This window comes from Orcinus orca, chromosome 1 (assembly GCF_937001465.1).
Source record: "Orcinus orca chromosome 1, mOrcOrc1.1, whole genome shotgun sequence".
Lineage (NCBI taxonomy): Eukaryota > Metazoa > Chordata > Mammalia > Artiodactyla > Delphinidae > Orcinus > Orcinus orca.
In genome coordinates this window covers 45,655,602-45,681,142 of record NC_064559.1, presented here as the reverse complement: position 1 = coordinate 45,681,142, position 25,541 = coordinate 45,655,602, and the positions used below count along the sequence as shown (strand labels likewise).

General features: G+C 36.6%; 1 protein-coding gene across 1 annotated transcript in view; it reads left to right on the top strand.

The window, feature by feature from the left end:
* HMCN1 (hemicentin 1) overlaps positions 1-25,541 on the top strand; it is a 534,342-nt gene that overhangs the window by 331,268 nt on the left and 177,533 nt on the right. Inside the window, exons 43-51 of the mRNA XM_004275232.3 lie at positions 565-687; positions 1,450-1,611; positions 3,843-4,124; positions 6,817-6,984; positions 11,186-11,299; positions 11,853-11,939; positions 20,170-20,361; positions 23,880-24,053; positions 25,340-25,453. Of these exons, the coding sequence (XP_004275280.1) occupies positions 565-687; positions 1,450-1,611; positions 3,843-4,124; positions 6,817-6,984; positions 11,186-11,299; positions 11,853-11,939; positions 20,170-20,361; positions 23,880-24,053; positions 25,340-25,453 (1,416 nt within the window). The remainder of the gene's footprint in view (positions 1-564; positions 688-1,449; positions 1,612-3,842; positions 4,125-6,816; positions 6,985-11,185; positions 11,300-11,852; positions 11,940-20,169; positions 20,362-23,879; positions 24,054-25,339; positions 25,454-25,541) is intronic.

The following is a 25,541-nucleotide window of genomic DNA, read 5'->3' as shown; positions in this document are numbered from 1 at the left end:
AGTTCAACCAGCAAATGCAGACTCAGCCTCTTTGAGTAAAGTGTGGGTAGTCAGAATTCACTTTGAGAGTTCCAAGCAGAAGCTGGAGATCAGTGGGGGGATGCAGACTGTGCAATCTAGGATAGGTAGCATGTCTGTTTCTCAGATCACATTCCTTACCTCTGTTCTTTACTATATGTTATATGCCTGATGTCTTTCTATTCTGTTCAACATCTGAGATATCAAAGCTGGAGAGGCACAATGACTGGGTTAAATTTAAATTTGCTAAGTGTCTTCATTTCTTTTGGTGCAAGATGTCTAAATATCTAGACTGTATCTCCTTTTCATATCACTCTGAGTATTTTGATAATTAAGTTTCTATGTGTGAAAATGGGAAGTCTGCTATTAGGTATTTATTCTAGGTCTTACAGTTGACTTAATGTGGTGTTGATAGGTCAACCTCAAGTGCTAAATTATTTACATGTACCATTTGAGTGGGAACCTTTTTTATTTTTACATGCAAAGTGTTAGGGAAATTTTATTTTTGAGTGTAAAATAGTATTTTTCCTTTTTTTAATCTTTCAGTACCACCGAATATTTATGGTTCTGATGAACTTGCTCAACTTACAGTCATTGAAGGGCATCTTATTAGTCTATTGTGTGAATCAAGTGGTATTCCACCCCCAAATCTCATTTGGAAGAAGAAAGGTCAGTTTTCATCCTTTGACATTTATAAAATTAAATATAAATATTAAGTCAATTTATATTTTGTTTGAGAAACATGCCAACATACTTTCTTAAGGTTTGCACGCAAAAATACCAGACAGCAGAATTGCTTTGTGTTAAATGCGCCATATGCGATATTTCTACAGTATCAACCTGAAAACTGTCAGTTTTGAGACTCACTGCTCCCAAGAAGAAATTAATTTTCTCCATTAATTCTTTTTTAATCAAATGCATTGTAGGGCAGCTATAATGATCAAGAATCCACCATTCAATGAACTATTTCTTTCTTCTTTTAAAATAGGTTTAAAATTTTTCTTGTTTTTTAAAGCAAACATTTTTGCTGTATTTGTGACAGTTTTGTAATGTACGTTAAGATTGAATTCTGCAGTTGAACCGATTTTTAGTTATTCATCAACAAATATCTGTTTCCATTAAGTATCAGATCATCTAAATTTTTAGCTGATCTAAAAAATAATTCTTGTTTTACTTAAAGATTTTATTTTGTTTGTTTTACTAAGTATGTTTTCTTTTAAATGCAATATTGATTGAAAGAAAAATTTGCAGAAGATAGTCTTCTCTTCATCTTCCTCCTCCTCCTTTTTGCATAGATTATTATACAGTGTCCTCTGCCTTTTAAGTATGTGAACTAGGAAGTAAATATATATGTATATATACTCATTAGAGTATATACACAAAACACCTTACATTTATGCTTCACATTCTGCCACTTGGTTTTCTTTGCAGGTTCCCCAGTGCTGGCTGATTCTGCAGGGCGGGTCAGAACTTTATCTGGAGGCAGGCAGTTGCAGATTTCAGTTGCAGAAGAATCTGATGCAGGGCTCTATACATGTGTGGCATCGAATGTTGCTGGAGCAGCAAAGAAAGACTACAATCTGCAAGTTTACAGTAAGTTATTAGTTAGCCGGGCTTTGGCACAATTTTTTTTAAAAAACCTCTCCATCCTTCCCTTTTACTTTTTCTTCATATCTTTAAGAGTCATTCAAAGTAGTATGGTTATAGTATGGAATTGGCCGTCCATATCCACAGATCCTGCATCCATGGATTCAACCAACTGCAGATTGAAAACTATTTTTAAAAAATCCAAAAAGTTACAAAAAGCAAAAATTGAATTTCCACGCACCAGGCAACTGTTTACATAGCATTTACATTGTATTTACAACTGTTTACACAGTATTTACATTGTATTAAGTATTATAACTAATCTAGTGATGATTTAAAGTATAAGGGAGGATGTACATAGCTTATAGGCAAATACTATGCCATTTTATATAGAATGGACTTGAGCATTTGGGTATTTTAGGGTGTCCTGGAACCAGTCCCCTATGGATACCCAGGGACAACTATACCTTTCATAAGACCCACAAATTTTAATTGTGCTGATATAATAAAGAGTAATGACTTCTTTCTAGCTATTATTTATTCAGCAATATAGCTGAACATCTGCCTCAGCTTGCTGCTGGCAGGTATATCAACGTGGCTGTAACTTTTGAGGGGCAGGATAGTGTATGTGCAGGATGGAGAAGATGGCATTATACCATAGGGTACATTTACAGTATGTAAAAATATCTCATTGTAAAGAATATTTAATTTATATAAGATTTGAAAGTATTTGAAATATTTACATTACCTCATTTAATCTTTGCATAGCTGTGGTATGAGACGAAAATATTGCCTCCAAAATGTATGTGGAGGGCTTCCCTGGTGGCGCAGTGGTTGAGAGTCCGCCTGCCGATGCAGGGGACATGGGTTCGTGCCCCGGTCCGGGAAGATCCCACATGCCGCGGAGCAGCTGGGCCCGTGAGCCATGGCCGCTGAGCCTGCGCTCCACAATGGGAGAGGCCACAACAGTGAGAGGCCCGCGTACCGCAAAAAAAAAAAAAAAAAAAAAAAAAAAAAAAGTATGTGGAAACTTAAGCCCAGAGAAGTTTCCGTGACCAGCTGAGGTCACATGGCTTGTATGTGACAGGATTGGCCCTGGAACACAGGATTACTAACACTGGTCCATTTTCTTTCCCACACACATGTGTATTTGAGTTGGTTTAATCTTCTTTCTTGGAATCAGTATCCACTAGGTGAATTTAGCTATGAAGTTACAGAATCACTGGCCATCAGTGGCTTAAACAAATAGAGGTTTATTTTCTCACATAATGAGAAGCCTGAGGCCGGCAGTCACTGGAGTTGGTCAGCACCTTACTCTTACCAGGACAGGAGATCTAGGATCCTCCTGGTCCTTCCTTTGTTATCTGAAGATGGTTGCTGGATTTGTAGTATCAAGTCCACACTGAAGGCAGTGTGGGAAGGGAAAGGAATGGTATCTTTCTCTTTTGGCAGGAGAGCAAAAAATTTCCCAAACCCACCCCCTCACCTGACCCCTGCCAGCAGACTTCCATTTAGACTTTTTAGGTCTACAGTGATTCCTGGGGTCACCTCAATTTCCGAAGAAGGCTGAGAAAGTCTCAGCTTTTCCAACTCCTCTAGTGAAGGGAAGAAAGGAATTGGTAACAGACATTAGGTCATGAGCTAGGCTATCATATCTACTTTAAAATTAGTACTAGAAGACTTCCCTGGGTTAGAGCTACAAATGATAATTCAAATAGTTGTATAACTTCTCAAAGGCAGGGAAAGTAGCTAATGCAGTATTCTTTCCTTACTATATTGATAGCTTTATTTTAGTTATAAACCCATTTAGGTACATTGGAGAATTCTACCTCTCAGTACAGCAATGCCATGTCTATTAGTCCTGGGTCTTTTCTTTAGTAGCTAATTTTTTGACATCAAAAATGAATTTAGTATGTTTTGTCATATTATTCCTAGATATTTGTTTTTATGTTATTGTGCTTAGTAGGTTTTCTTAAATTTCATTTTGTAATGGTTGGTTTCATGAAGACCTAAATGTTTTCAGTGGGTATATTCAATTATAGCATGGTGAGTGAGCTTTATACTTTTCTGAATTTTGTGATTTTTGTTTTGCTGTAAATTTGTACTGCTTGTATGACCACAAGAAACAATAAAGCATTTTCTTTCAAAAAAAAAAAAGAATTTAACTTTGCGTGATGAAAATTCTTATATAAGACTTAAGGCAAACATTTCCTATTCTTTTCTTTTTTTTTCCCCAGTTCGACCAACTATAGCCAACAGTGGCAGCCACCCTACTGAAATCATCGTAACTCGAGGGAAGAGCATTTCCTTAGAGTGTGAGGTGGAGGGTATTCCTCAACCGACAGTGACGTGGATGAAAGATGGCCGCCCTTTGACTAAGGGAAGGGGAATGGAAGTAACGGATGAAGGTCATATCCTTCAACTGAAGAATGTCCATGTGTCTGACACAGGCCGTTATGTGTGTGTTGCTGTGAATATAGCAGGAATGACTGACAGAAAATATGACTTAAGTGTACACAGTAAGTATAAACAGGCTCAATAGGTCCATTCACTGGCTGATATAATCTATAGCCTCCTGGATGGGAGATACAGACCTCAAGTGTTGAGTCTTTTATTTATAGTCGATTATTTTCTACATTTGTACCACTTTTAGATCAGTCTCATCACTCCTCCTACTATGCCTGACCTTCCATATCTTACCTTGCTGAAATAAGCATATATTGGATATTCTTTTAGGAAAGCACATAGTAAAGTAGATAATCATCTTCTTCAAGTACTTTTGATCCAGTGCTATCCCAAGTAACATTCTATAATTCTGTGTTTTCCACATTAGCTGACTTGGCTAGTGTAAGTCTAGGTTCCTTAGAGCTTACTGACTGAGCATCAGATGGGCATAAGTTGTACTGAAGTCAGCTTTAAAATTCTAAGTAATGAGCAGTAAATGTCCATAGGAATGGACCAAACATACATGTACTCAGGGACTCCTATTTGTATGCATATAATTTGAATTGCATTTTTAGAATCTATAGAAATGGTAAATCTAATAGACATGGTCTTGTAACTTAAATCCAGTTAGAACATGCACGAAGTCCAGTATTAATATCTCGTAGTTTGCAGCCAATGGGTAAACCAAAGCTAGGGACTGAAAAGGAATCAGGCCTATGTATCATTTTGTTAGATTGTGGTTTTTTTCATTCTTTTTAACAGGTGCTTACTATTTCATTATTTGAATGTTTCATACTTTATTTGATCAGTTCTCTAGGGAGGGACATTTAGGTCAGTTGTATTAACAAGAATTTCTGTCATAAAATTTCCTAGGCAAGACTGATGTTGAGAAATCAAGATCTCAGATTATGCTAAATTCCAGTTGGCTCAATCTTCCATGTACTTCAATTCTACAAGACCATTGAAAGTGGAGGGTGTCACTGGCCCTTCTCTGTGCAGAAGGAAAACATGATGGAGGGGTAACTTTCCATGGGGCTAATGAGGGACATAGAGGAACTCAAGGCCTCTATGTAGCCTTGTTTTATCTATGTTCCAGTGCTGGCTTAATTGGGTTTTAACACTGGTTCTCCTCTGACCCAGCCCTTGCACTTGTCCAGGCCTGTTGGGTCAATGTGACTTGTCACTCTATCCTCAGACTATCCTGATTCTACTCTGCTCATTGCACAAACCCGTCTTCTCAACCCACTTTGTGTGTCTCACATTTTTGCATTCACAAGGCATATTTGACCTCGAGGAGCTGGTCACTCATGTCTTTTCTAGGCTTCTGGAACTGCCCCACCCCTGCCCCTCTTGGTTGGTCTCTAACTCTCAGGCAACTCCTTCCTCTCAACCTCTCTTATTGTTTCCCCCTACTCTTCCAGACTGTAGTGTTAGAATGCCCCAAGGCTCTGAAATGGGCAATACCTGCTTCTCTATCCACACTCTCTCATGGGTGATTGTGCCAATCCCACCCCCTAATGTGATTGAGCAAGGGAAAGACCTAGGAATCATCCTCGACTCCTCTTTTTCTCATATCTGGTGTCACTAAGTCCCATCAACTCTACTGCTCCTATTCTAGTTGAAACCACATTTGTCTCCATGAGCTGGATTGGGGTGAAAATAAGGAAAAAACCAGCAAGGAAACAACTAGCCCAAGGAACAAAAATGTGGTTAGTATAGATAACATGAAAGCTGGTGTGTTTCACGAGGTTTTGAGCTTCTAATTTGTTCGATTGTTTTTATTTATTTATTTATTTATTTATTTATTTTTGCGGTACGTGGGCCTCTCACCGCTGTGGCCTCTCCCGTTGCGGAGCACAGGCTCCGGACGCGCAGGCCCAGCGGCCATGGCCCACGGGCCCAGCCGCTCTGCGGCATGCGGGATCCTCCCAGACCAGGGCACGAACCTGTGTCTCCTGCATCAGCAGGCAGACCTCTCAACCACTGTGCCACCAGGGAAGCCCTGTTTTTAATTTTTAATACTAGAATTATTTGTTAGAAAATTCGGCCTATAAGAAAGTCATGAATCCATATTACCAGAAAAGATGAGTGACTCACAGAAAATCATTCACCACTATTAGAATAACAATATGAAAGTCATTTGGGGACTTCCCTGGTGGTTCAGTGGTAAAGAATCCACCTTCCGATGCAGCAGATGCAGGTTTGATCCCTGGTCAGGGAACTAAGATCCCACATGCCATGGGGCAACTAAGCCCACGCACCACAACTACTGAGCCCGGGCACCTCAACTAGAGAAGCCCACATGCCGCAAACTACAGAGCCCATGCGCTCTGGAACCTGCGCACCACAACTACAGAGCCCACATAACCTGGAGCCCTTGCACCACAACTAGAGAGAGAAATCCCACACGCCACAACTCGAGAGAAGCTCGCATGCTGCAACGAAGAGCCCAAGTGCTGCAACTAAGACCCAATGCAGCCAAGAATAAATAAATAAAATAAACAAAATTTTTTTTTTTAAAGTCATATGTTGCTATTAGTGAGGAAGAAGGGACATTTTTACTTCCAGGAGTGTTGTCCTCGTCGTCGTCATCATCGTCGTCGTCGTCATCATCATCGTCATCATCATCTTGTGATTGCTTATTTTGCTTACTGTTGACTAGAAAATGGAAGCTTATTTTTAAGAATAAGCTGTTTAGAATTTGGTGTTTGTTACATACTAACCACCCTCCTTTCCATTTCTTGTTTGTTTTGTTTTGTCTTACAGCCCCTCCAAGCATCATAGGAAACCACAGGACACCTGAAAATATCAGTGTGGTGGAAAAAAACTCAGTGTCCCTAACTTGTGAAGCTTCAGGAATTCCCCTGCCTTCAATTACCTGGCTTAAAGATGGGTGTCCTGTCAACTTCAGCAGTTCTCTGAGAATTCTCTCAGGTATTAGAAATTCTTGTAGCCTGGTAACCTGATTAGCTTTCTGTGGCCACAGTTTCTCCTTAATTTCTCATAACTCCACGTCTTCTTTTTTTCTTTATGATCTAGCTGCTTACTATAATCCCCACTGATCATATTAAGAAAAAATTTTAGGACATCAGAAGCTATATGACAATGGGGAAAATCTCTAAATATCTCTATATCCTTTTGACAAAGAAATCTTTGCACTCGCTTATTACTTAAATCATGGGGATGTCAGAGCATTCATGCTGGAATGAGTACCAGCCAATCTGAAAAGTGAAAAATGAAAAGAAATACTTGAAGCCAGAGCCTAGACTGACTAATGTTATATAACAATTTCTATAACCACGAGTTTAAATTTTTTCACAACTCTAATCTGAGTGAGATTTATATTTCCAAGATGGAATAGTTTTAAGTGAGCTAAGATTTTATCATGATTGTAAAAAAGATATTCCTCTTATTCCTTATCTAATTATGTAGGAAAATCTATTAGCTTATTCTTTATGGATCAGTGTAAGTGTCGAGAGAGGTGTCTTGGGGCATACCACAGGAATCTGCACTTGGCCCCTTTCAGTCATAATTTGGGTACAGACTAAGAAAATAATCTTGCCAAGTTTATGAGTAATAAAAAGCTTGGATATTTAGAAGAATACCTAATGTGTTGAATGAAGGCATCCGAATTCAAACACACCTCACTCTGGAACTTTTGAATTGAACCTAACAAAATGAAAGTTAAGTAAACTCCTGCACTCACATTCAGAAACCAATGGTGAAAATTAGGGTGAAATATAGCTTCAGAATTCTTCATATGAAAAGATCTCTGAATTGCTTTGGGTATTGAGTATGCATTAACAGTATAATGTGTTTATCATGAAAACAGATGCAGTGTTTTGCCACATGAATAAAATATATTTTCACCAATAAAACAAGTAAGACACCAGTTGTATTGTGGATTTAACTTACTCATTAGGAAGACTAGAAGAAGGATTTATTGACAGTATTTTCGAAGGAGGATAACCATGATGGCAAATGATTGCAAAGTAAACTATACGTCCAATTCTATTTAACCTGAAAAAATAAACCTTGTGTAACTCATGACAACGTAGTGAAAATCACATTTAAATACTTGAAGAGCCATGGCTTAGAAAAGATGATGTTGGTTCCGTCTAGTGCCGAGTAATACCAGTGTATGGAAAATTCTAGGGACAGATTGCAGTCTGAATACAAACAACTTTAAAAAATATTTGTATTGTTGAAAGTCAAGATGAGCTATTTTAGGAGGTAACAAGCTCCTTGCCCCTAAATTTGTTCAACGTTTAAATTCTCACTTTTGAAGGCTTTTTCAGGAAAGATACTTTCCTAGTATTTGAATTAGGTCTAAGTAGCCTAAGGTCCTTCTGTTTCTTCAAGATCTTGGTCTATAAATGATAGGGGCTTAATGAGGAATATACATTGCTATAATTATTATATCTATTGCCTATAATACTAGATTTATAACCTCAGGCAAGTTTCTTAACTTTGCTAACTTCAGTTCTTCACTTGTAAAGTGAGGATACTAGTGGCATTTGCCTCTTAGGGGGTTTTGTAAAGATGAGTTAATATGTGTAAAGCAGCTAACACAGTGCCTGCTTATATCCTAAGCATCCAATACATGTTTGTTATTATTTGCCATAGACAACCTGGTAAAAGATTTGGGTTTCCCTATCCTAGGAGACTTCCCTATGTCCTATAATGCTGTCATTTTTGAAGGACTGCCTAGCCTCTGTTGATCTTAAGGAATGCATACTGATGGCAAAGATTTCATTGCAGTTTGGTTACCAAAAACCTGAACACATTATCTTCTTCTCTTATAGTCATCCTTATATTATTGTTTTTTTTTAACTCTCAATTGCTGAAAAAGTAGGAACTCTTTTTAAATATAATAACTACATCAGCGTTCCTGGAAATGAAAAAGGCAAGATAAAATTAGGTACTCTGGCTTATTATAGATCCACAGGGGTAGTGTTTTGGTTTTATTGTATAGCTTTGTTTTGTTTGACTAGCAGCTGGAGATCCCTGAGCAAACACATTAAATGTACTTCACCTTGTGGCGCTGCCAGAAGAGTCATTCAGTTTTACAGTCTGAACATGTGTGTTGTGCAATCGATGACTGAGAATCAGATGAATGGCGTATGACTCGCTTGTTCCTTGATCGGCTGCACATTTCTGTTTCATTAAGATTAGTCCTCCTGAGACATTAAGTCAGGCTTTTCTGAAAGAAGTACTTTGTTGCAGGTCCTATCATTGTTATGAAGTTATCTGCCAAGAACAGATAGCTGCTATAAAAATTTAATGGGTACGAGAAATGTCTCCATCTAAGTATAATTTACTGTCCAACCCTTTTTTGTCTTTCACTGCAATAAGGGAGAGGACCAGGAAACAAAGAGAAAGGAAAGATCATGAGATTTATGAGGTTGAGGTTTGCAGAGCCAGCAATGACTCATAAACGTTGTATTTTTTTAATATCTCTCAACTGGAATCATATTATGGTCTCACTAATCTGAAGTAGCAGTGAGTGCTTTTGAATGCTTTCCTAATTAACATAAGTTTTTTGACATGTTTAGGGAATTTCTGTATTCAACTTTGCTTACTTAAATTCAACTGGGGAAAAAGACTGAGTTTAGATAATCAGTTTTGTCTGTCTAAATAAGATATTACTAAGTTCACCTTTCATTGGTTTGAGGATGAGTAGGTTGCTTATAGGAAAAGGTCAATGAGGGCTTGTGTTTATAAAAACATAAAGCAGATGGAAACTCCTGATAAATTCAGATCCAGGTGAATATTTACATGAAAATTTTATGTTTAACCATTTCAATGTTTTTAGTTCAAATTCAAGGTACTAAGCAAAAATACACCGAGTGGAAAATTATTACAAAACCTAAGAAATGATTTACACTTTTTTTTAAACATCTTTATTAGAGTATAATTGCTTTACAATGGTGTGTTAGTTTCTGCTGTATAACAAAGTGAATCAGCTATACATATATATATATATATATATATATATATATATATATATATATCTCCCCATATGCCCTCCCTCTTGTGTCTCCCACCCTCCCTATCCCACCCTCTAGGTGGACACAAAGCACACAAAGTGTATATATGTCCATGCCACTCTCTCACTTCGTCCCACCTTACCCTTCCCCCTCCCCGTGTCCTCAAGGACTCTACTCTCTCAGTGTGTCACTTTGTTCTCTGCCAGCTTTGTTTCAGTCTCATCTGCTGGATCCTCTTCCTTGGTCCTTAACAGGAGTTTTCCTCCAAATTACACCCTTCAGCATATCAGTTTCATTCCCAGTCTACCAGAATCTTTCTTCATTACATAGAAGTTCAAAATATAAAGAGGAACAAAATCAGAGTTGCGCTAATGAACAAAGTGACCCTCATAAACTTTGATATAAATAGTTCTAGAATTCCATGAAACTCAATTGAAAACTGGTAGTCAGTCTTCATGGTTTCATTCATCCCTTGTATATTGATGTCATCCCAATCTGGGTAGTTGGTGTGGTCCTCTTTCTAACGTTCCCATTTCATGTGTTCCACTGCAAACTGGGAATCTTTTCGTAAACATCCTGTCACGGTTGTTTTTCTAAAGCACGAATCAGAGCATGACTTTTTTGTTTATGTACTTCCATAGCCTTTAGTGAACACAATAAAGTCTAAATTCCTCAGCATAGCATTCGAAGGCCCACAGAATCTGGTCATACTCCAACTAGTCTCATCTCTCACTGTTTTCTCCGCCTGTTCTGTTTTAGGTGCCACACCTCTCATCTACTTTCTACCTCTAGATCCTCATTCATACTCTACCTACAGCGGTGTCTCTTAACTCCTCTCTGTGTTAAAGAATACTTACCTTTCAAGATTATGTTCAAACAGTACCTCTGTGAAACTCCATTTCTTACTTGCTGTCACCTAGGTTTGTATTAACTTTTTTTATCCATTAAATCAGACATTTCTTCTGAATTATCTATTCTGCTTCATATAGCCTTAAAACATGTGATATTTTTTAAAAGCTTGACATAAATGCATTTTAAAGGCCTTTGAAGTGAATTGATTACATTTTCCCAAAATTCAGCACTACACGGCTAACTTGTAAAGTTACAGATTTCTTTTTGCGTCATCTGGTGGTTTGCTTCTCCAGGAGGAAGGACTCTGCGGTTGATGCAGACCAGAAAGGAAGATGCTGGCCAGTATACTTGTGTTGTAAGGAATGCAGCTGGTGAAGAAAGAAAAACCTTTGGGCTTTCAGTATTAGGTATTTATATAACTTATAATATCTAGACAAAATAAAATGGTCTTAAATACATTCTGGAAGCAGAGTTAAAATTTATCTGTAGCTTGAACTTACATTTGTGTATTCTTTGGCCCCTGGACTGTCACTCTTGGCAAGAATTCAATGTTAGAATGGTTTGTACGTAATCAGTTGGATTAAAATGGCTGAAATGCCATGTCTTATCAGTTCACCATTGTTCAACAATGTTCTAAGACTCTGATAACTTGTTTAATGTGAGTGCTTATCAGAGTTATAGAGGGAGAAATGTGTCTAATAGATTTTGTTACTCTTTGACTTGTTGACATTTATGATTTACATACAATAAAATTCATTATAATTGAATTTATGACATATAACTTTACAGTATATCTTAGAATTGATCAAACAATATAACATTCTAGTAAACAAATAGTAATGAGAATTTGGAGGGATTGTTTTAAAGGGTACAGCCTAATAAAAAATATGAAAATAGATGCCTATAAATAACCATTCTGCTGTTAGAACTGTTACTTTTTCTGTCTTTTTTTTTTTTTAGTACCACCTCACATTGTGGGTGAAAATACATTTGAAGATGTGAAGGTAAAAGAGAAACAGAGTGTTGCACTGACTTGTGAAGTGACAGGTAAGGGGCTCAGCTCTTGCATTTCTGCTCAACTCACTGGTTATTCATTGCCTCCACTTATCTCTTGGTTGAGAAAAATCAAGCATTTGACCTTGAATTCTAGCCCAATATAGATGGTAGAAGTATAGGAGGAAACCTTTCAGATTCTGTGGAGATAAAAAGGAAATTCCTACACTGAAAAAAGGAAGGAAGGAAGGAGAGAGGGAGTAGGGGAGGAAGGAAAGCAAGGAAGAGAGAGAGACAGAAAAAGACACATTAGTCTTTTCTTTCAACTCAATAAATGATTCTTTTTTTAATCCTGTTCCTACTTGTGGGTAAGATTTCCTGTCTCACCTCCTCTTATTTTTTCTTTCCTTCCCTCTGTTTGTACCTTCCTTTCCTTTTTATTGTTTTCTTAAATTTTATTTCAAAGAAATAGGAATTTTGGTGAAAGTCTAGCATCACTGATAGTGGGAATTACCCAAGATCAACACTGTCACCTTTTGTAAGCATGTTTGCATATTACCAAGGAAATGGAGAAGAGTAAAAATAAAAATGAAAATTCTAAACCCAATTTCACCGGCTTTACCAGTGAATCATTGTGTTGCATGTAATAAAAATCAACAGATCTCTAAGAGAATGTGTTCAAGACTGTCTTTTTAGTAAAGGCACAGCCTTGCAGTTTTAATGGAACGACTAGAGCAGTCCATACTTTTTATAGAAAGCAAGTGTTTTAAGGAAGATTCAATTAATTTCTTATTTCGTTGTTTACATGCCTTGCATGAGCAATACATTTAAGTAAGCAAGGAAATATTTTCATCTTAGGAAAGACAGATATAAAAAGTGTCACATATACTATTACTTAACCTGTTTTCTTTTTTTCTTGCAATGATGTGGTAACAACTATTGCATAGAGAACAGCTGCCTAAATTTTGTAGTATCCCATCTTGAGCCTTCCAGTTTGTTTTTTTTAACGTTGACATTTGGTTTTTTAAGATATTTCTTTTTTATTCTTTCTTTCAGTTTCATTGAGATATAATTGACATATAATATTGCATAAGTTTAAGGTGATTATACACACATACACACACACTCACACACACACACAAAATGATCACCACAATGTTTAGCTAACATCCATCACTGCACATAGCTACACAACTTTTTTTCTTGTAATTAGAACTTTTAAGATCTACTCTCTTAGCAGCTTTCAGTTATACAATATGGTATTGTTAACTGTAATCACAATTATCATCTTATAACTGGAACTTTGTGCCTTCCGACCACCGTCACTCATTGCCCCACCTCTAACCTCCTACCTTTATAACCACTAATGGGTTCTCAGTTTCTATGAGTTTGGTTTTATTAGATTTCACATATAAGTGAGAACATACAGTATGTCTTTCTCTGTCTGACTTATTTCCCTTAGTATAATGTCCTCGAGGTTTATCTGTGTTGTCAAAAATGATAGGATTTCCTTCTTTTTTCATGGCTGGATAATATTAAATTATATATATATAGTAAATAATATTAGTATTATATATTGTATAGTAATATTTAGTATTTAACAATAATACTAAATTATATGTATAATTTTGTATATGTCACATTTTCTTTATCCAGTTATCTATCTATGGACACATAGGCTGTTTCCATGTCTTGGCTATTGTGAATAATGCTGCAATGAACGTGGGAGTGCAGATGTCTCTTTGAGACAGTGATTTCGTTTTCTTCGGATATATGCCTAGAAGTAGAATTGCTACACATATGATAGTTCTAGTTTTAGTTTTTTGAGCAACCTTGATACTGTTTTCCATAGGGGCTATACCAATTTACATTCCCTCCAAAGGTGCACAAGGGTTCCCTTTTTTCCACATCCTCATCAACACTTGTCATTTCCTGTATTTTTGAAAATAGCTGTTCTAACAGGTGTAAGGTGATATCTCATTGTGGTTTTGATTTGCATTTCCTGGATGATTAGTGGTGCTGAACAGCTTGTCTTGTACCTGTCAGCCATTGAATATCTTCTTTGGAAAAATGTCTATTCAGGTCCTTTGCCATTTTTTTAATTGAATCCTGTGTGTGTGTGTGTGTTTCCTATTGAGTTATATGCATTCCTTACATATTTTGGATATTAACCCCCTTATCAGATAGTGCTTTGAAAATATTTTTTCCCACTTTGTAGGTTGCCATTTAATTTTGTTGGTGTCTTCTTTTGCTGTATAGAGCTTTTTAGTTGATGTAGGCCCATTTGTTTTTGCTTTTGTTGCATATGCTTTTGGTGTCATATCACAGAAATCATTGCCAAGACCAATGTCAAGGAGCTGTGTACCTATGTTTTCTTTTTTAATTTCAGCTGCTTTTTAAAAAAATTTTATTATTTTATTTATTTTTTAATGTTTATTTATTTTTAATTTGTTTTTATTTTTTAATTTTATTTTTGGTTGCATTGGGTCTTCATTTCTGTGTGCAGGCTTTCTCTAGTTGTGTCGAGTGGGAGCTTCTCTTGTTGCAGAGCACAGGCTCTAGGTGCTCAGGCTTCAGTAGTTGTGGCATGCAGGCTCAGTAGTTGTGGCTCATGGGCTCTAGAACGCTGGCTCAGTAGTTGTGGCTCACGAGCTTAGCAGCTCTGCAGCATGTAGGATCTTCCCGGACCAGGGATCGAACCCATGTCCCCTGCATTGGCAGGCGGATTCTTAACCACTGCGTCACCAGGGAAGTCCCTGTCCCTCTGTTTTCTTTCAGGAGTTTTATGGTTTCAGGTCTTACATTTAAGCCTTTGATACATTTCAAGTTAATTTTTATGAGTGGTGTAAGACGCGGGTCTAGTTTCCTTCTTTTGCATGTGAATATCCAGTTTTCCCACTGCCATTTACTGAAGAGACTCTTTTTCCAATGAGTATTCTTGACCCTCTTTACTAATATTAGTTGATCGTATATGCATGGCTTTATTTCTGTGCTTATGATTCTGTTCCATTGGTATATGTGTCTATTTTATGGCAGTACCTTACTGTTTTGATTACTGTAGCTTTGTAATGTAGTTTGAAGTCAGGATGTATGATGCCCCCAGCTCTTCTTTCTCAGGATTACCTTGGCTATTCAGTGTCTTTTGTGATTCCACACAAATTTTAAGATTTTTTTTTCCATTTCTGTAAAAAATGCCATTGGAATCTTCATAGAGATTGCACTGAACCTATAAATAGCTTTGGGTAATATGGACATTTTAACAATATTAATTCTTTCAATCCATGAACACAAGATGTCTTTCTGTTTATTTGTGTCTTCTTTTATTTATTTCATCAATGTTTTATAGTTTTCAATGTAGAGATCTTTCACCTCCTTGGTTAGATTTATTCCTAAGTTTTTGTTTTTGTTTTTGATGCTATCGTAAATGAGATGTTTCTTTAATTTCTTTTTCAGATCATTTGTTGTTAGTGTATAAAAATGTAGTGATTTTTTTAATGTTGATTTTGTATCTGAAACTTTATTGAATTTGTTGATTAAAGCAAACAGTTTTTGGGTGGAGTCTTTAGGACTTTATATAAATAATCATATCATCTACAAATAGAACTTTACTTCTTCCTTTCCAATTCTGATGCCTTTTATTTCTTTTTCTTGCCTGATTGGCTAGGACTTCCAATAAAGTGTTGAATAGAAATGATGAGAGTGGGCACCCTCATCTTGTTCTTGATCTTAAAAAACTTTCAGTCTTTCAGTACTCAGTATGATGTTAGCTGCAGATTTGTCATAGGGCCTTTATTATGTTGAGGAATGTTCCTTCTATATACAATTTGTTGAGATTTTTTATCATAAATAGATGTTGAATTTGGTCAGCTGCTTCTCTGCATCTATTGAGATGAGCATATGATTTTTATCTTTCATTCTATTGATATAATGTATTATATTGATTTGTGTATCTTGAACCATCCTTGCATCCCAGAGATGAATACCATTTGATCATGGTGTATGATCCTTTTAATTTGATGCTGAATTCAGTTTTCTAGTATTTTCTGAGAATTTTATATTTATATTCATCAGGGATGTTGGCCTGTAGTTTTCTTTTCTTGTGGTGTCCTTACCTAACTTGGGTGTCAGGGTAATGCTGGCCTTGTAAAATGCGTTTGGGAATGTTCCCTCATCAGTTTTTTGAAAGAGTTTGAGAAGACTTGATATTAATTCTTTTTTAAACATTTGGTAAAATTTATCACTGAAACCATCTGGTCCTAGATTTTCCTTGTTGGGAGGTTTTGACTTCTGGTTTAATCTACTTACTAGTAATTGGTCTGTTCAGATTTTCTTTTTCTTCATGATGTAGTCTTGACAGGTTGTATATTTCTAGGAATTTACCCATTTCTCCTAGGCTGTAGTTGTTGAGCGTAGTCTCTTATGATTCTTTGTATTTCTGTGGTATGAGTTGTAATGTCTCCTCTTTCATTTATAATCTTATTTATTTGGGTCCTCTCTTTTTTTTTTCCTTAGTCTAATGTTTTGTCAATTTTATCTTTTCAAAGAACCAATACTTAGTTTCATTAATCTTTTCTATTGTTTCCTTGTACCCTATTTCATTTATTTCTGCTGTAATTTTTATTATTCTCTTCCTTCTGCTAATTTTGGACTTAGTCTGTTTTATTCCTAGTTCCTTGAGGTGTACTGTTAGATTTTTTTTTAGAGACCTTATTTCTTCTGTGATGTATGCATTTATCAGTATAAGTGTTCCTCTTAAAACTGCCTATGCTCTATCCCTTAAGTTTTGGTGTGTTGTGTTTCCATTTTCATTTGTCTCAAGAAATTTTTTTTTCCCTTTTGATATCTTCTTTGATACATTGGTTGTTCAACAGTATGTTGTTTAATTTCCATTCATTTGTGTATTTTCCAGCTTTCTTCCTGTTATTGATTTCTCATTTCATATCATTGTGGTCATAAAAGACATTTGATATGATTTCAGTCACTTTAGATTTACTGAGATTTGTTTTGTGGTCTAACATATGAGCTATGCTAGAAAGTGTTCTATGTGTGCTTGAAAAGAATGTGTATTCTACTTTTGTTGTACAGAATGCTCTGTATGTGTCTGTTAGGTATATTGGGTCTATGGTAATTTTCAAATCTCTGATTTGTTATTGATTCTCTGACTGGATGATCTATCCATTGTTGAGAGTGGGGTATTAAAGTCCCCAACTATTTTGTGTGTGTGTGTGTATGGTACGCGGGCCTCTCACTGTTGTGGACTCTCCCATTGCAGAGCACAGGCTCCGGACACGCAGGCTTAGCGGCCATGGCTCATGGGCCCAGCTGCTCCACAGCATGTGGGATCTTCCTGGACCAGGAACCCATGTCCCCTGCATCGGCAGGTGGACTCTCAACCACTGCGCCATTAGGGAAGCCCCCCCCGCAACTATTATTTTATTGCTGCTTATTTCTCCTTTTATCTCTGTTAGTATTTGCTTTATATATTTAGGTGCTCCAATATTGGGTGCATAAATATTTACAGTTATTATGTCTTTCTGATGGCTTGACCCCTTTTTCATTGTCTCTTGCCTCTTTTGACCAATTTTAGCTTAAAGTCTAGGCTGATATAAGTATAGCTGCCCCAGCTTTCTATTGGTTACCATGTTCTTGACATATCTTTTTATATCCTTCTACTCTCAGTTCACATGTACCTTTAAAGCTAAAGTGAGTCTCTTGTAGGCAACATACTGTTGGATCTTGATTTTTTTTCTTCATTTAGCTATTCTATGTCTTTTGATTGGAGAATTTAATCTATTACATCTAAAGTAATTATTGATAGGTAAGGACTTACTATCTCCATTTTATTGGGGGTTTTTAATTGTTTTGTAGATCCTTTCTTCCTTGCTTCTTATCCTTCTCTTCTTCTGTCATTTGATGACTTTCTTAGCAATATGCTTTGAGTGCTTTATCATAACTTTTTGTGTAGCTATTAAAGATTCTTTTCCTTTGTGGTTAACAGAGGCTTACATGAAATATATGTAGAACATCCTATTTTAAACTAATAATCACTTAACTTTGATAGCATACATAAACTTTACTTTTACTTCTCTTCCTCTCACATCTTAGGTTATTAATGTTACAATTTACATGTTTTTTATTTTGTGTATCTAATAACAAATTATAGATACAGCTATTTTTTAAATGTTTGTTTTTTAAATTTTAAAAGTGAGTTACGTGTCACCATTACAGTATTAGAGAATATGACTTTGACTACATATTTACCATTACCAGTGAGTTTTGCACATACATTTATGTGGTTTTACGATGATAATTAGCATCCTTTTATTTCTACTTGAGAATGCCATTTTGAATTTCTTGTAAGACAGGTCTGGTGTGTTTTTTCATTTTTGTTTGTTTCCCTCAGCTATTACTTGTCTGGGAAAATCTTTATCTGTCATTTCATATTTTGGCAGCTATAGTATTCTTGGTGGACAGGCTTTTTTTTCAATATTTAGAACGTTTTATGCCATTCTCTCCTAGCCTTCTAAGTTTCTTATGAGAAATCTGCCTATACTTTTATGGGGGGTTCCCTTGTATGTGATGTGTTGCTTTCTTCTTACTACATTCAAAATTTAGTTATAATGTGTTTCAGTGTAGCCCTTTTTTAGTTCAATCTATTTGGGATCTTTTGTGCCTCATGAGTCTGGATGTCCGTTTGGGGAGTTTTCAGACATTATCACTTTAAATATGCTTTCTGTTCCTTTCTCATTCTCCTCTCCTGGGATTTCCATAATGTGTATATTGTTTTTGTAATGGTATCTCATAACTCCTGTAGGCTTTCTTCACTTTTCATTCTTTTTTCATTTTGATCCTCTGACTGGATAATTTCAAATGAACTATATTCTAGTTTACTGATTTCTTTCTTTTGCTCGGTCAGCTCTGAAGTTGAAGCTCTCTTTTGAATTCTTTAGTTCAGTCATTCTATTCTTTAGCTCTAGTATTCATTTGTTTGATTGTGGTTTTTTTATGATTTCTGTTTCTTTGTTGAACTTCTCATTTTGTTCATGCATTGTTTTCTTCACTTTGTTTACAAAACTTGATTAAGAGGATTATTCTGATTTCACAGTTCATAGATCTCCATTTTTTAGGGTCAGTTATTGAGTTACTGGAGCTTTATTAGTTTCCTGTGAGGTGTCATGTTTACCTGATTCCTTGTATTGGTATCTGCACACTTGAGTAAAGGGTCTCTGATTCCAGACTTTACAGGTTTGCTTCAGCAGAGATTGTCCTTCACCGTTCAACTCAACTTGGGATTCTGGATGGGTCAGCTGGTAGCATCCTTGGGCAGGTGGGGTTTTCTCTCAGGGACTCTATTTGGGTGAGGCCACTGCCTCTGCCTTAGATGTGAGGTCGGGACGGAGGCTGCCATTGGCTGGGAACAGTTGGTTAGGACTAATGATTTGGTTTCCTGCCCAAGTGCAACTGTAGAATAGGCCTGAGTTACCTGGATTCTCTGGTCATACTTCCTAGTTGGATAGGACTGTGTGCTATACTCAGCAGTTGGATAGGCCTGTGAATTTGCTTTCCTGCCCAGGCAGGGCCATAGAACAAGCTCCATGGCCAATACAGTTGTGCCTTAATATGATATCATCCTAATCTTCTTTCCTAACAGAACGTGTTTTTATAGTTTTAAATTTTCAAAAACAAAATGTTTGAGCAATTTAAAACTTAATATTTAACAAAAGTCCCATGAAAAATATGAAAGATCTTTATTCTCTAGGCTATAAATATTAAAGGAATAATTAATAGATATTTCTATCTTTCTACCTATCTATATATATCTGTGCTAGAATCCTGGCATACATATCTGCTTGTTGAATTGTTTAATTAAAGTTTTTTTTTCCTTTTTATACAGCTTTCCCTCAAAAATAAAAATCTTCTTTAAAAATTTAATATGAATGCAAAGGTATTCATGAGTAATAATTTTAGTAAACATGTATACTCCATTATTTTTTAAGTGTATTTTACTATGAAAATATTTAATTGTAATAGCCTAAGGTATGGTATAAATTTAGTTAAACACAGAGACTAACATAACTCTTTCACTTATAGATTTTTTAAATCATAGCATGATTATTATTATAAATTCAGTTATGTTTGCAAATATATTTTAAAATGCATGGCTACTGCATTGTTTCAGAAGTGGAATATTTTAAAAGGGAAATGAATAAAAATGCATCCTTTTAGTTACCAACTGTAGACATGTGATTATTAGCCAACTCTCAGAAATGACTTTTTGTTATAGGGAATCCAGTGCCAGAAATTACATGGCAGAAAGATGGGCAGTTCCTCAAAGAAGATGACACCCATCATCTTATGTCTGGTGGCCGTTTTCTTCAGATTACCAATGCCCAAGTGTCACACACTGGAAGATATACATGTTTGGCTTCTAATACAGCTGGTGACAAGAGCAGAAGTTTCAGTCTTAATGTGTTGGGTAGGTATAAGCATTGCTGCAAATCTTGAAGAATCAGCCATGGCAATAGGCCAAATTCTCTTCTTTTTCTGTTTACTTAATATTTCTACCATAGAATTTCATTATTTCAGAAGGACCAGTGCTTGTGTACATTTGCTGGTTTTCTTTTATTAATTCATACATTCATTCATTGCATTTGGCATACCTACTGTATTCCAGGTACTGTGTTTTGTGTGAAGTACAACTATGAACAAGATAGATATTAAATAAGCAGTAGTAAAGGAAAAATAAATACTGGTCAAAAAGAAGCAGGTCAACAGTGAAAGAGGATCACCGTGAGATGTTTTATCATTTCTTTGTGGGACTCTGCCATTATTGGTAATTGCCCATACTGAAATCTCTGTTGGTAACTATGATGAAGGAGAGGAGATGCAGACAAGCACACCAAAACTGTATGCTTGCTCATGAGCGATAGCGAATTAACACAGTCCCTTGGGAGGTTGAAGGGGTCAAACAAAACAAAACATCATTAAAATGATTTTATTTTAGAAGTGTGCTTTCCTCTGTCTTAAAACACATTTCCCCTCCTTCCCGTTGCCAACTTATGTAGCAGTATTGTGAGCAGAACATCTGCTCCTGCTGGGGTGAGCAACTACCATAGATTTTCTTTTTCTTAACATAATATGCTGCTCATCTGTCTTTATGTGTGTTTATCTGTGTCATTTGCTAACTCACTAATCCCTAAAAAATCTTAAAGGAAGAAAGTTGACAGGTATTGCTGTGCAGTAAATTACCTGGACATTGCAAATTTAGATATTTTGCCATTTAATTAATAGTTATTTTTCCCAGATAAATCCCCTCCCCTTGAAATTAATATATAATGTGTAAATTCTATATTGTCAGTGATAAGCTGTGAAGATTCCTAGATTAAAATGTAGACTGCAACTACAAGTGTAGGTTTTACATCTCACATGGTTTCCTTCTGATTTAATACAGATTAGCTTGTACATTTGAATATCAAGCCCTTTGAGAGCAATAAAAACTACACCATGAAAAAATATGGAGTAGGAATGATGAAATAACTACACATTCAGTTTCTGCAGCATTAAAGTTATACTTATGTCTTGGAAATGATATTAAAATAGATTCCTAATTTCTGCTCACGTTAGAAATTTAAAATGCACCACCTAAATGTATTGTATTTGATTACTAATATCAAAACACATTTCATTCTACTTAAATAAACTGACCTATAATTGAAGATGCGAATTTTTGCAATTTTTTATTTGTTTGTATGTTTTGATAGTTATTGGCTAGACTGGGGGAATATGTAGTCCCATACATAGAAACTCCCGCACAGGACACAGTCCTCAGGCAGCTTACAGTCTAATTGAGTAGAAGAGATATATAGGCCAGAAATGTTAAGTCAGAATACTGGATAATGTATTAATAAGTGTCAAATAAATAGTATATATAAGTAATAATTACATAAAACTATAAACTCCCTAGGACATAACCCTTTTTATCTTGAAAAGGATATAGCCCCAGCACCTAACATAGCAGTGAATAACAGATGGGTGGATAAGTAAGAATGAGAGTTCATGAGCCAGTTGTCTCCTAACACACCCATCTTCCCTGCATGCCCATCAGCGAATGAAAGGCAAATGCCCTGCCCTGGATTTCTTCTCCTCTCCTGTAGCCCATTGCTTCTCTTAGAGCTCCATGTTCCTCATGCCTCCTTCCTCCTACCACTGACTCACCTCCCAGTACTGGCTCATGTCCACATCCTATCCCTGTCCTCTGGAAACCTGATTTAAAACTCTTCCTGGTTCCTTTCAGTAACTGAAATCTGACTTCCCAAGAGACATTAGCTCCCTGGGGACTCTCTACAGTGGAGATCACTTATTCTTTACCCCAGGCATCTCAAGTCATGCTCTCTGACTACAGTCCTTTCTCTGCCTCCTACCCGCTTCCTAGTTATTTCTTATCATTTTCCCTCATTCATTGAAGATGAGGGATCTGAATTCAAGTCTTCTTTTCACAAACTTCATATAAAGTTGAGGCTGTTCAGGTGTGTGCACTGGCAATTTCCAGTCTCCCAGCCATAATTCAGTGTCTTTAACCTTTCTTTTCCCAGAGGGTGTTATCCTTTTTGTTCACAGTTACTGCTTCTGCTTATGCCCTTGATCCTATATCTTCCCCCCTTCTTTGGTCTGCCAGTCATGCCCACCATCTGCCTTACCTTCAGCTTTACCTTCTACTGTCTCCATCACTTCATATAGTCACTACTCCCTGTCTATACTTGTCCCACTACATATGGGCTTCTGCCCACACCATTCTTGACACTGCTGTGGTGAAGACTACCCTGTTGTTAGATCCAGCAAACATTGTTCAGTCCTTATCTTAATGTTTGGATATTATGTATCACTTTCTCCTGGACACTGCTCTTCCCCAGTTATCCTTGCACCCCTTTGGTTGCTCCCTTTCTCCCTCCTTTATGGACTCATACTTAATCTGTCTCTTAAACATTAGGTCCCCTCATGTTTTGTCCTTACTTCAGCGTTCATTTTACTCTAGATATTCTCATCAAGTAACAAAAACTTAATTCCCAGAGGTTTAATGATCATCTCTTATCAACTGGAGACTTTTTAAAATCCATACCTGCAACCCTGATCCTTCTCCCAAGGTTCAGATTTCTATATACAGTTGCTTGTTGGACATTTCTACCTGGAATTCTCACAGGCACTTAAAATTCAAGATATTCAGACTGAACAAATCATCTTCCCCTCCTAAGTGAGCAAATCTTTCCATATTTTCTATTTATTTTGCTTCGTTGAAGTTTACCTAGATTCGTTCCCAAGCAATAAAACTGGAAGTTATATTTGACGTTGGTTTCTTTACCCCTTAAATTCTATCATCAGATCCTGCCAATTGATGTCCTAAATTTTTCTTTAGTCGCTCCCCCCTCTTTATGCCTTTCTTCACTGCTCTAGTTCAGTCCCTCACTATCTTTTATGGAACAAGTGTACTTGTCTGTCTTTCCCCTGCTTCCAGCATTGACCCCCTTGAATCCGTCCTCTATATATTTCCTGCTTGCCCCTCATTGTTTACACTACGCTGCTCCCAATATGCTCCCTCCTCGTAGTAGTCTCCCTTCTTTCACCTTCTGACCACCACCCGTCCTTTGAGGCTCAGTTTGAAATCTGCTCCATTAGGAGATCTCCCCTGATGAGAGTCCACACACCACCCCACACCTCAGATTGGATTGGATGCCATGCCCCCATATATCCTGCACCAAAATTCCCAGTATTGCCCATACTACCTTGTGTTATGATTCCTTTTTATGTGTCATCTCCTCCATTACTCTGTGAGCTTTTTGAGGTTCTCACTGCTTTTGTGTAGAATGAGGACACTAATCAATTGTTTCTGTAATTGTTAGGGAATGGAATTACACAAATAAGTACTATGGAAACTTAGAAATGTACAAATAAAGAAATTTCTGAATATATTTCTTTGATCAAGTTTTAAATCTTTTTCAGTATCTCCTACAATTGCTGGTGTTGATAGCGATGGCATCCCTGAAGATGTCACTGTTATCCTTAACAGCCCCACATCTTTGGTCTGTGAAGCTTATTCATATCCCCCAGCCACCATCACCTGGTTTAAGAATGGAACTCCTTTAGAATCCAACCGAAATATCCGTATTCTTCCAGGTAATTAGCTCACTTCAGATGCCCAAGTTGCATTTGTGCCATTTACTTTTACAGAAGAACAGAATCATTGACTATTTTTATAAAAATACTTAATGTTGTTGCTGGTATTGTACTATTGCTATCTTACTTTTTAGTATTTTGTATGTATGTTGTAATCTAAGTTATCTAAAATTACTTTTTGAAAGACCAGTAAAGTAAATAAAAGGCAAGTAAATAAATACTACAGTGTAATTAATTGCTCAAATATAATGTAGAATGCCAAAAAGAGTAGAAATTCACTTTTTGTTGAATTGACCCTTGAAGGTTAGTATCTAGATTGACAGAGTTTATTTATTCCTCTTTAATACCTGACAATATGTATGAAAACAGAAAGAATTTCAAAGTGTGATCACTGGCTGTAAGAAATGTATAGAGATAATACATGTGAAAGTTAATTAACAACAGGAATCCATGAATAATCATGGGTTCTGAATAGTCATAGGTTATGATAAATGGGATAGTGACAAGTTTTATAAGAATTCAAAAGAAGGAATGGCCACCGTGGGCTGAAGCAGTCAGGAAATGCTTTGTCATAGACAGAACTTGAACCAAACCTTAAAGAAAGTTATACAATTTTGTTAGTTAGAAATGAGTTAGGAGAGATTTCAGATCCTTCAGGATGTCTAGTGTGGGAAGGTACGAAGGAGAATGGCATATCTATGTGCAAGTAATAATAAACAGACTCCTCACCTCCTTCTTGAGTGGAGACATTGTGTGTACATGTGGGTATGGCAGGGAAGGGGGCAGGTAGGAGATAAGATCAGGAAGGAATATTGGAGTCATGTTTTATATACCTGGATTTGAGAGTTTTGACTTTATACTTTAGTCAGTTGAGAACCACTGAAGATTTTTAGGAAGAAAGATACCATAATAAAAATGGTATTTTACCAAGATCAATCTCTACTGATACGCCAGGTAGATGAGAGGAAGATGATGACAAAGACAGAAGACCTATTTGTGAAGAGAGTAAAATAAGAACCTTAATTACAGTATGTGCAGAGAGGTAGGGGAGGGTCAGAGTGAGCACGAGAGTCATTACCACGGAGGACCATCGTGGACTTAGTGAATGTCTCCATCCAGCAAGTAATGCCCATCTGTATTGTAGTTTGCCTGTGTCAAATGTCTCTTACAGAATTGTCATAGAGAAGAAGAAATGTGTTAATAGTAAGAACTAAAACCTGGTGGTTTGTGCAAACCCTGCTGCCACTGTGACTTCAGAGATTCTTTGGTGTTCCACTGCTTTTCAGGAGGTAGGACTCTGCAGATCCTAAATGCACAGGAGGACAGTGCTGGGAGATACTCTTGTGTAGCCACTAATGAGGCCGGAGAGATGATAAAGTACTATGAAGTGAAGGTCTACAGTAAGTCCCGAAAGAACACTATGTTCCTAGTTTTCTCCAGGTTTTCTAACTTTTTTAATTCTATTTTTCATTATGGGTTCATAATTAT